The sequence below is a fragment of the Balaenoptera musculus genome, chromosome 3 (assembly GCF_009873245.2).
Source record: "Balaenoptera musculus isolate JJ_BM4_2016_0621 chromosome 3, mBalMus1.pri.v3, whole genome shotgun sequence".
Lineage (NCBI taxonomy): Eukaryota > Metazoa > Chordata > Mammalia > Artiodactyla > Balaenopteridae > Balaenoptera > Balaenoptera musculus.
Window position 1 is genome coordinate 109,226,944 of NC_045787.1, and position 12,512 is coordinate 109,239,455.

General features: G+C 40.1%; 1 protein-coding gene across 5 annotated transcripts in view; it reads left to right on the forward strand.

The window, feature by feature from the left end:
- Window positions 1-9,362, forward strand: part of RAD50 (RAD50 double strand break repair protein) — a 244,454-nt gene extending 235,092 nt beyond the window's left edge. For 4 of the 5 annotated variants that reach the window (XM_036846296.1, XM_036846301.1, XM_036846299.1 and 1 more), the window contains 4 exons: window positions 4,320-4,405; window positions 4,932-5,074; window positions 7,424-7,557; window positions 9,015-9,362. In XM_036846296.1, the coding sequence (XP_036702191.1) occupies window positions 4,320-4,405; window positions 4,932-5,074; window positions 7,424-7,557; window positions 9,015-9,201 (550 nt within the window). In that variant the 3' untranslated portion in view covers window positions 9,202-9,362. The remainder of the gene's footprint in view (window positions 1-4,319; window positions 4,406-4,931; window positions 5,075-7,423; window positions 7,558-9,014) is intronic. The other variant, XM_036846297.1, reaches the window with a different exon arrangement.
- The last annotated feature ends 3,150 nt before the right edge of the window (window positions 9,363-12,512 follow it).

Consider the following 12,512-nt stretch of genomic DNA (forward strand, 5'->3'; position numbering starts at 1 on the left):
TTCTCTTGTTGTGGAGCATGGGCTCTAGGCACACGGGCTTCAGCAGTCATGGCACATGGGCTCAGTAGTGTGGCTCTCAGGCTCTAGAGCGCAGGCTCAGCGGTTGTGGCATACGGGCCTAGTTGCTCTGCGGCATGTAGGATCTTCCCAGACTGGGGCTCGAAACCGTGACCCCTGCATTGGCAGGCGGATTCTTAACCACTGTGCCACCAGGGAAGCCCCTACAGATTCTTTTTCATTATAGGTTATTACAAAATATTGAGTATAGCTCCCTGTGCTATACAGGAGGTCATTGGTTATCTATTTTACATATAGCAGTGTGTATATGTTAATCCCATCATCCTAATTTATCCCTCCCCTCCCCCCTTCCCCTTTGGTAGCCATAAGTTTGTTTTCTACGTCTGTGGGTCTTTTTCTGTTTTGTAAATAAGTTCATTTTAATCTGTTTTTTTTTTCAGATTCCACATATAAGTGATATCATATGATATTTGTCATTCTTTGTCTGGCTTACTTCACTTGGTATGAAAATCTCTAGGTCTGTCTGTGTTGCTGCAAATGGCATTATTTCATTCCTTTTTATGGTTGAGTAATATTCCATTGTATATATGTAGCACATCATCTTTATCCATTCCTTTGTCAATAAATAGTGCTGCAGCAAACATTGGGGTGCATGTATTTTTTCAAATTATGTTTTTCTCCGGATATATGCCCAGGAGTGGGATTGCTGGATCATATGGTAGTTCTATTTTTAGATTTTTAAGGAACTTCCATACTGTTCTCCATAATGGTTGTACCAATTTACATTCCCACCAACAATGTAGGAGGGTCCTGTTTTCTCCACACCCTCTCCTGCATTTATTGTTTGTAGACTTTGATGATGGCCATTCCGACCAGTGTGAGGTGATACATCATAGTATTGATTTGCATTTCTCTAATAATTAGTGACCTTGAGCATCTTGGCCATTGCGTTTTGGTCATCTGTCTTCTTTGGAGAAATGTCTATTTAGATCTTCCACCCATTTTTTGATTGGGTTGTTTGTTTTTTTGATACAGAACTGCATGAGCTGTGTGTATATTTTGGAGATTAATCCCTTGTTGGTCGCTTCATTTGCAAATATTTTCTCCCATTCTGTGGTTTGTCTTTTCGTTTTATCATTTCCTTTGCTGTGCAAAAGCTCATAAGTTTAATTAGTTGCCATTTGTTTATTTTTATTTTCATTACTCTAGGAGATGGATCCAAAAAGGTATTGCTGTGATTTATTATTTTTTTAAATTATTTATTTACTTATTTATTTTTGGCTGTGTTGGGTCTTTGTTGCTGCACGCACAACAGTTGCGGGGAGTGGGGGCTACTCTTCGTTGTGGTGCATGGGCTTCTCATTGTGGTGGCTTCTCTTGTTGCAGAGCATGGGCTCTAGGCACGCGGGCTTCAGTAGTAGCAGCACTTGGGCTCAGTAGTTGTGGCTCGCAGGCTCTAGAGCACAGGCTCAGTAGTTGTGGCGCACGGGCTTAGTTGCTCCATGTCATGTGGGATCTTCCCGGACCAGGGATTGAACCCGTGTCCCCTGCACTGGCAGGCAGATTCTTAACCACTGCACCACCAGGGAAGCCCTGTGATTTATTTCAGAGAGTGTTCTGCCTGTGTTTTTCCTCTAGAAGCTTTATAATATCTGGTCTTACGTTTAGGCCTTTAATCCATTTTGAGTTTATTTTTGTATATGGTGTTAGAGAATGTTCTAATTTCATTCTTTTACATGTAGCTGTCCAGTTGTCCCAGCACCACTTATTGAAGAGACTGTCTTTTCTCCATTGTATGTTCTTGCCTCCTTTGTCATAGATTAATTGTCCATAGGTGTATGGGAGTACCATACTGTTTTACTTACTATAGCTTTATAGTATAGCTTGGAATCAGGAAGTGTGATACCTCCTGCTTTGTTGTTCTTTCTCAGCATTTGTTTGGCTATTTGGGGTCTTGCATGGTTCCATATGAGTTTTAGGAGTGTTTTTTTCTATTTCTGTAAGAAAATGCCATTGGAATCTTGATAGGGATTGCATTGTATCTATAGATGGCTTTGGGTAGTATTGACATTTTAACAATATTAATTCTTCCAATCCATGACCATGAGATACCTTTCCTTTTTTAAATTTTTAAATTTTTTTAATTTTTGGCCCTGGTGCGTGTCTTGTGGGATCTTAGTTCCCCGACCAGGGATCGAACCCATGCCCTCGGCAGTGAAAGCACAGAGTCCTAACCACTGGAGTGCTGGGGAATTCCCACCTTTCCATTTATTTCTGCCTTCATTTTCTTTCATCAGGGTCTTGTAGTTTTCATAGTAGAGATCTTTCACCTTCTCAGTTAAATGTATTCCTAAGTACTTTATTGTTTTTGATGCTGTTGTAAACGGGATTAATTTATTTCTTTTTTAGAAAATTCATTGTTAGAATCTCAGTTTTCTTAATGGTAAAATGGAGATAACAGAATCTAACTCTCAGTATTGTAGTAAGGATTAAATGAGATAAAATATGATTATTTAGCGTAATTGTACCTTACATAAGGTAAATGGTCATCACTAGTAGCCACTTATCATTGTTATTCCCTCAAGTAGATTAATGTAGTTACTGTAATCATTGCACAGTGGGGTTATAAGCTCCATATTAGCAGAGAGATAAGATACAAAGATAAGTGAATGGTCCAGCCAACAGTAGTGGGCATCCACTCTGTCTGCCGTGATCGATGGTGAGTCTGGATCCCTCTAAGGACTAGAGCTTTTTCCTGCATTGTTGTCTCTCAGCAGACCTACCCATGGGCGAGGATGCACCACCTCTGTTGTACCAGGGAGCTGTGGTGTAGGCTATATGTGTGCACGTGGGACATCTGTGCCCCACCTGGAGCTTGTTCTCCACATTGGGAGTGCTTATTTATGTTGATTATGGAAGATTTTTAACTTGAATGGAAAGATGACATTTTTAAAAAGTCATTTGAAGAATCAAGGTCATACTGTATAAAGCTAAGCATTACATGATTGGTCTCAAGAACATTCTCTGAGGTTTTTATTTTTTAAACAAACACTTAGAAGTTGTGTCTCTGTCTTTTTGAAAGAAGTATAAAATCTGAGACTGAGATAGATGTATAAAATAGAAAATGGAGACGTTGCTTTCTCATCAACAAGCAGAATATGGTTTTTTCCAGTTTTTATTACTTCACAATCCTTCATCTGATATTTAAAATGTATTTATGTTGAGTCATTTCTTTCTCTTTTGCTAGTAAACCGGAAGATCATGAAATGATTCTGCAGAGGCAGTAGCATTACGTTCAGTTTCTTTTTTTGTATATATCAGATAAGAGACTTGTAAATGGAAGTATGTCCACCTCACATCCTTTGTATGGTAATGGCAGTGTTGTTTGCCTTTTTGTGACTGGTGCAACATTTATTAATTCATAAACCCACTTCCAAATAACCTAAGGGCTTTTTGACGAAAGGTGACTCTAGTAAGAACGGTGTTAGATTTTGACAGGCTACTTTTGTTTTTACAGACATTTCTTTTCTTCTTTTTAGTGTTTCGAAACTACTAGTATTTTAAGAGCGTTGTGGGGGCAGAGGGGTGCCACGGTCAAAGAAAGTTAATGCACATATTTGGAGTTAGGGTTTCTGAATCTTCAACTAGGAAGGGAAAATTAAAGTTTTGAGGCTCAGCTCAGCTTAAGCCTCTTTATCACCCTCTCCGAACCAACACTTCTGGTTGGTAAAAAGCTCACAGATCTGAGAAATAAAAGCAGCTTAAGAGGTTGACTTTGGTCAACCTTAATAATAATAGAAGAGAAAAAGGGCAGCAATTCCAGAGATTCACCTATTTTCCCATAGACTAAGGGACCCTGTACACCTCCTGTCCCCTCTTTAACTCACTGTCATCTGTTCAGCAGGGCTTCCGATAACCAGTTGGTATCAGTAGAAACAGTCCTTCCATTAAGCCTAAGAAATGTCTCCTAAAAAATTGTTTCAGAAGTGTTCACAGTATTTGAGCATTTAAGGGAGTGTTTGTCATATCATAGAGAGTGAAAATGGAGAAGGATAAGGACTCCAGAGCGCTGGAATTATATATGCCTGAGAGTTTGCCATACTAGCCAATAGCAAGGTTTGGGTTCTGTTTATTTTTTATAGCTCTTACTGTATTCTACTTTTATCATTGAGAATATTGGGGAATTTATCTCATGATATTACTTATTATATACATTATTATACATTGCATTTTTTTAAATATATACTGTTAAATTTATTGTTATAATATGTTATCTTGAAAGTATCAATGGCTTTTTGCAGAGCAATAATGAAATTTCACAGTATGAAAATGGAAGAAATCAACAAAATTATTCGTGACCTTTGGCGAAGTACCTATCGTGGACAAGGTAATTAACATGGTGTACCATGAATGCTCTTTCTAAAGCCCTATATCCAGCTCTTGCCTCATATGACTGCTCATCATGCCAGTATTACCTCTGGGCCTCTCTCTGAACATCTCTTTCAGATTTTCTAAGAATTCTTAGCAAGAAAAAAATGCAAAGTTTTCTATTCCAAAGCCTGACAGGACTTACAGATTTGGCCATGGTGCACATTATATTTAGTTGATGATGTAATAGGTTCTGTCGAAGTGCAGATAGGGGTAAGCCGAAATGTGATAAGAAGAAAACCATCAGGAGGAAACTCTTAATAGGGGAACTAAGAAAAAGGCACCTCTGAGACTGAGGGTTGGGGCATCTGGTTGCTTCTGGCCAGGAATCTTCATCACTAGAGAAAAAGTTTCCAAACCAGCCAGTGTTTTCCTCTGGTAATGTCAGCCTCACATGTTGCTTGTAACTTACTTTGATAAGGTTTGCAAGTGACAAAAGGCTGCAGAGTGTAGGTTCCCCTAAAATCTTCTTCTTTCTGTGTCAGATATTGAATACATAGAAATTCGATCTGATGCCGATGAAAATGTATCAGCTTCTGATAAAAGGCGGAATTACAACTACCGAGTGGTGATGCTAAAGGGAGACACGCCCTTGGATATGCGAGGACGATGCAGTGCCGGACAAAAGGCAGGTATCTCAAGAGCCTAGGGAACCACCTGTACACAGAGAATTGACAAAGAGGAATCATTGTCAGTGCAGTGGAAGCACCCAAAGTTGCCCTTGAATGGTAGGAAGCTCCTTATAGCACTCCTTGCTGCCATGTAAAGTGAATCAGGCTCAGTCACTCTCATTACACTCTCTCAATTCTAACCAGCATTTCCTGCAACATTATGTAAAGCAGGCTTTTAGAAGAGAGGCCTGAAACAGTCTCACAGGATAGCCTAAATGTAAACCAAGAAGTTGAAGACCATTCACTGTTCCACAGCACTCCTTATGAGAATAAGTTTACTGGGTTATCAGTTATAGACACACCACTATTTTATGTGCCACCAAGAAAGAAAAAATTCAATTGTAATTGTAAGATGCATCCTCATTTCAGAGAAGTCAAAGGGTGGGGGCAGGGTATGTTTTAGAATCAGTGACATACAGTATTAGCAAACCAGATCCTAGATTGAGCCAGATGAGGCATTACAATAAGTGAGAGTCTAATTGAGAAGGTAGCCTCATCATAGTACTGAGTCCTCACCACCACTCCCAGCCTAGCCTTTGGGCCTGAGGACCATCTAAAAGAAGGGTCTGCCAGGGTCAAAGGCTTTGATACCCACAGGTGCCTCTGTCCCCACCACCACACACACAGGGACTCAGTGCTGGGCCAGACCATCTAACTCTACAGGAAGCTCTAGGAGGATAGCCTGGGTTGGATATATAGAGCACAGAGGAATAAAGTTTCAAAGAGTTGGGAAAGTGGGACCCGCATCCTTAGGGTACAAGGCTGGGTTCTTTCACTGTGCACTGGTTTGTAAAAGATGTTAAAGGTTTTCGAGCTTCCTCCTTTCAGATTAGAAGCAGAACATTATACTTGATAACATCTCTGGACCCCTGATTTTCTTAAAATTTTATAGTTCCAGAAACGGATGCTCACATTATCAGAGTTACTTTCATAAAAGGTTTGCAATTTTTGCTTAAAGACAGACACTCTATGTATGCGTGTATGCATTTTGTCATCAACCCGGACAGCTGATACCAATTTATAAGGCATCTGCAGATTATTATCTTAATCATAGTCTGCAAAAATGACAAATTTGTGATCTACAGTCAGTATCCCCTACTTGCATTGATGATTTTTTGTGGTAATTATGAATGAGAAAATAGTTTGAAACATGTCTGTTTGGATTAAAAATACTTTCTGAACAAAAGCAGATTTCCTATAGCTACTCCAAATTATAAAAATTAATTAGCAGTAATTGCTTCCCTGGTGTTGGGTGACAGAATAGGCAAATGGTTTGGTAGAGGTGGGCCAGGAGCTCCAGTCATACTCCACTCTGAGTGGGTGGTGGTGGAGGTGGCAGCAGGAGAGAAGTGCCTATCGCCGAAGGGCCAAACTATGGCCCTGGCATCTTCAATCTGCCAGTGTCAGAGAAAAGCTATAAACTGCTCTAAAATCACTAACTCACTCACTGATGCTCCTTCACTCACAAATCGGGGTTGGGGGGGTGGAGGGGGCATTACAGCTCACACAAAAAGTAGTGTATACTTCCTAAATTAGTTCTTCACTCTTAATTCTTTGTCCCTTGTACCCTCAAATGGCTTCAGCGGTGGCCTGTTTTAGTATTAGGCTTCTATTAACCACAAAAGTGCCTCATAGTTTTGGTTGCTTGGATTTCCTACAGTCAAGCTTAAATAAAACCATACTTCTGTACTCCTGGTACTTTTTCCCCTCCCTTCCTTTCCCTCTCTCCCTCAGAATCATACACATAAACATTTAAGTGTGGGTTAGAGCAGTGGTGCCTCTTTGGGAGCCATAGATCTCACAGAACATAGATTTAAAGATGTCTCTGAGAGAAAAGGTGTCTGTGAGGCTCTGGAAAATGTATTATGTCTTAAGTTTTCTAACAAATCTCATTATCAGGAAAAGAGCCAGGTCATGAATTTTTAAGGTTGTTAATCTTATAGCATTATTAAAATTACTAGTTACAGATAAATGTTAATGCATTTCTGATTCAAGTCTATAATTTGAAGTTTTGTTGTAGCTGATGTGAGGTGTTTGTGCAGGGTCAGCACTGCTTTTAGCATTGTATTTCATTGCAAATGATAGGATGAGATGATGCAAATGATAGTTCACCTTCTGGAAGGGCATGAGCGTTTGGTCACAGTGCCAGGCTCTCCCAAACAAGAGCAGTGACTTACCTAAGGTCAGTGATCCTGTGACATTGCCCCACCTTTCCCTTCTAAAGACATTATGCCAGGTCTTCCTGCTTTCCTAAGGTGAATGAGAAAAATGTGCAGTGCAGCTAAGCTCTGGTGCTTTTTTTCCAGGTATTAGCTTCACTCATCATTCGCCTAGCCCTGGCTGAAACATTCTGCTTAAACTGTGGCATCCTTGCTTTGGATGAGCCAACGACAAATCTTGACCGAGAAAACATTGAATCTCTTGCACATGCTCTGGTTGAGTAAGTATCTCAAATTTGGGGCCAAGTTATGATAGTTTTTAAAGTAAGGTTAAGAGAATTCTATGATGAAAATCCTCTGTAGATGTGTCTTCCTTGAGGAAACTGGTTTTGCCAGACCTTAGGCTTTAGCTGGATCGTAATTCTTCAGATGCTTAAGAAAAGAACTACATGGTGAACAGCCACCCCAGACACATCCTGCATCTCCCCAAGAGTGTTCATAGGGAAACCCATGGTGAGGGTCTCCTGGCTTGGTTTGGTTTTCCTGTAAACCCACCAGAGGGGCCCACATGTCCTGTACAGGAGTTAGCATTCCCTGCTAAAGCCTTCCTAGGTGGTAATGGTAGTGACAGTGGGTTTTAGACTATTTCCCCAGCTTCTCACGTGTGTCAGCATCTATGAGGAATGACAGTGCTTACTCAAAAAGTGTATTAGTGGTGAAGGAGAATCCAGAGGGTAAAACTGCATACACTTTTTTACCATAGTTCATCTGTGGTGGGTGCACGCTCTAGGGATGGCAGCCCTTGCTTATGGGCTGTGCTGGCAGAGGAAAGGCACTTTCTGTGAGGTAGAGAAGCTATTTTGGGTACTTCTTGCTCCAGACAGACTCCTTCTAGCAGAGAAAACGTTTCCTGTGTGATAGCAGGGGTGGAGCCAGAAGGAGACTTGAGCAGCCACAGAGCCACCTTTCTCCAGCCATCTCTCAGTAGTCCCGTGTGACCAACAAGTAAGGGCTGGTGCTTTTGAAACCTAAGTGCATCCACCTCCAGGCAAGGGATAAATAAGTGGTTAGGTAAAAGAAAAAGTCTTTCAAGTCTCAGACACGTAACTAATTACCTCAGCACATAGATAACAAGCAAAAATGTTCTCAGTACACCCACTCAGGCCCCCTGTGTGTCATACCAATGATGCATCCAGTGACTGGTGGTGGCAGAATTCTAAGTAGACCCAGCTCCTAAGAAGGCAGTGGGGCTCACAGTGTTATTCCCCTTGCCTGTAGTCTGTCTTGTCTCTCTTTTTTTTTTTTTAATGTAATTTTATTCCAGAGAAAACTAGTATCAGGTCAAGAAAACCCCAGGCAAAGGAATAATCAGACCCCTAAAGTTGAGCAGCACAGACATTAAGGAAAACTCAAACATTTCCACCTGCTTTAAGAATAAACTAGATCATGTCTCTAAGCCAGACCTGAGTGAAGAGTCATACCATGCATCCCCACTGTCCGGAGAGGAGACGGGACTGCTACCTGGCTGGGCTGAAGGCCTGGATCCACCCCACCCCTCCCCCTGCCACTTCCTGCAGGGCTGTCAGAGGCCCTGATACTCACACAGCACAGGAAAAACCTGGTCATCACACACAGCATACATTTATGTGTCTGACAAGGTTCTCAGTGCTTTTTTCAAATAAAAGAAAGGGTTATGTATGTTCTTTAGTAATAAAATGTTATAAATATATTGTTTCAGGATAATAAAAAGTCGCTCACAGCAGCGTAACTTCCAGCTTCTGGTGATCACTCATGATGAAGATTTTGTGGAGCTCTTAGGGCGTTCTGAATATGTGGAGAAATTCTACAGGATTAAGAAGAACATTGATCAGTGCTCAGAGATCGTGAAATGCAGTATTAGTTCCCTAGGATCTAATGTTCATTAAAAACATTCAAGATTTATATGCCTTAGAAACATGGGTCCTCAGCCAACTGCTTATTTCTGGTATTGAGTCAATATGAAAATATGTTCTTTCAGATGAGCCTTGTGTCTAGGGTTTTTAATGTCTGAGAGGTTCAAAAATCATTAAAATTGTTTCACATGGAATTTGGACTGATTCCCTGAACTTCATTCCCCTCCAGGCAGCCTCTGACAGGCCTGTGGAGCTCAACAGCAGCACAGTTGGACTCAGCTTCCCTGCTTCCCTTCCTAACACTAATGAAGGAGTCTATGGGACCTGAAGCTTCTTACTCGCCTTTCACTTCTCAAAGCATTAGTGAGAAGCAGTTCTCTGCCTGGATACTTTAAATTTGAAGTAGTCGAATGGGGGCTTCAGGGTTTGAAAAGAACCTTAATTATCTAATTCAATACCCACTGTCTTCCCTCCCCACATATCCCTACTAGGTAGTCATCCAAACCTGGGCTCTTTCTAGAGAGAGGAAGTTCCCCACTGTGCACATTGACGTTTGGAAAGCTCTGCCCAAGAGCAAGGCCTCTCTTTACTTGGGGCCTGACCTGCATTCATGAAGAAGTCTGTAACTTTCCCATATGTCTATGCTATTTATCAGGTTGGCCTTACCATGAATCCCGATTGCTCTCCAAGTATGCAACTCTGGTGTGGAAGGTAAGCAGAGCTCGCTCAAAGTCAAGACTGGCTCCCCGTGGGGTCCAAGCAGACCTGAAAAAGCAGGCCTCATTTTCATTCCAGATGTCGTTTCTAATAAGAGCCTAATCATACCCTTTCCCTGGAATTGCTGGCTGACAACTTGAAGCCTTTCACAAGCATTCCACACAGAATGCTACCAAGTGATGCACTTTTGAATTAGACTTTCAGAGTCAGTCTGTCAGTCATGTGGCGCAATCACTAGGAGCCAAGAACCACTTGGCAACCACTAGAAGCTGAAAAAGGCAAAGAAACAGACTCGTCCCTCAGAGCCTCCAAAAGGAACCAGCTCTGCTGACACCTTGACTTTTAGCCCAGTAAACTGATTTTCAGACTTTTAGCCTTCAGAATTACATAAGAGAATAATACTTGTTTTAAGCTGCTGAGTTTGTGCTTATTTGTTACAGCAGCAATAGAAAACTCATACACTGTCCACTGTAAATATAATCAATTTCTGTGTATCTAATATGATACTAGTTAGTTACTACTATCCTTGAGACAATTGAAAAAAGGTTACTCATCATTTTTTATGTTCTGTGGTTCACAGAAAGGATGCTGGTTGAGAAAGTCTGGTCCAGACCCTCACCCAATCCATGGATGAAAGGGCCAAGCAGCAGAGCCACCACTCCAGCCACCTGCTTCTTGTCCACTGACTGACAATGTTCAGTCATCCTAATTAGCTTTGAAAACCTAAAATCACCATTATTAGCCAAACTAGCATGATATCAACAAAGGTACCATGAGAAAAAAACAGCAGACCAATCTCACTCAGAGGACACATCCAAGAATTCATAAATTAAGAACAAATCAATTCCAGTCATCTATTAAAATAAACATACATAATAACCAAGGTGTCTTTATCCCAAGAATGCAAGAATATTTCAGAAGATAGTTCAAGGCATTAAAAGAAATCTCTGTCCAATCATCAATATACCACTAGGCTGAGACTTCAGTGACCACACATGAGAAAGAATACAGCTTTACAAAATTAGTCCAGGAAAGTCACTAAACAACAATTACAAACTCTGGGGAGAGGGTAATCTGATTTTCAGAGTTAACACATATTACTTTAAATGTCCAATTTCCAACAAGAAATTATAAGACATGCAAAGAAACAGGAATATATGGCCCATACACAGAAAAAAAAAAAAAAGCAGTCAATAGGAGCTGTCCCTGAGGAAGCCCAGATAAAGACTTTAAATCAGCTTTTATAAATATGTTCAAGGAACTAAAGAAAATCATGTCTAAAGAATTAAAGTATGAGAATGACATCTCACCAAATGGAGACTATCATTAAGGAAGTAGAAATTATTTTTAAAAGAACCAAATAGAAATATAGAGTTCAAAAATACAATAACTGAAATAAAAATTCACTAGAGGAGCTAAACGGCAGATTTAAACTGACAGAAGAATCAGTGAACTTGAAAACAGCTCAATTAAGATTATCTAGTCTGAGGAACAGAAAGAAAAAGAATGAAGAAAAATGAACAGAAAGAGACCTATGAGACACTGTCAAGCATACTAACATACCAAGCCCACCAAGCTTAACAGGAATCCCAGAAGGAGCAAAGAGAAAGGGGCAGAAAGAACATTTGAAGAACTAGTGGCCAAAAAGTTCTGAAATTTTATGATAAATGTTAATCGTCATATCCAAGAAACTGAACAAACTGAAAAACCCAAATGAACCTTTCGGCCTACCCAATAGAATAAACTCAAAGACCCAACAGCTAACGTCATACTCATCAGTGAAAAGCTGAAAGCTTTTCCCCTAAGATCAGGCACAAAACAAGGGTGACCACTCTTGCCACTTTTATTCAACATAGCATTGGAAGTCCAAATAGGAAGAAGTAAAACTGTCACTATTTGCAGATAACATGATATTATAATAATAGAAAACCCTAAACACCATTAAAAAAAAAACCTGTTAGAACTAACAAATCAGTAAAGTTGCAGAATACAAAAGCAATATATAAAAATCTGTTCCATTTTTATATACTAATAATGAACTATCAGAAAGAGAAATTAAGAAAATCCAATTTACAATTGCAATAAGAAAGCATAAAATACCTAGGAATAAATTTAACCAAGGAGATGAAAGACCTTTAAACTGAAAACTACAAGACATTGATGAAAGAAAATTGAAGATGACACAAGTAAATAGAACAATACTCCATGTTCATGGATTGGAAGAATTAATATTGTTAAAATACTTCCCAAAGCAACCTACAGATTCAATGCAATCCCTATCAAAATTCCAATGGCATTTTGCATAGCAATAGAACTAACAATCCTAAAATTTGTATGGAACCACGAAGCATCATGGAAGCATCATGGTCCCTAATCTCAAACTGTATTATAAAGCTATACTAATCAAAACAGCAGTATGGTATTGACATGAAAACAGACACATCATGGGACTTCCCTGGTGGCCCAGTGGTTAAGACTCTGCACTTCCCATGCAGGGGATGTGGGTTTGATCCCTGGTTGGGAACTAGGCTCTCACATGCCATGTGGTGTGACCCAAAAAAAAAAAAAAAAAAAAGCCAAAAAACAAAAAAACCCAGATACATCAATCAATGGAACAGAATAGAGAG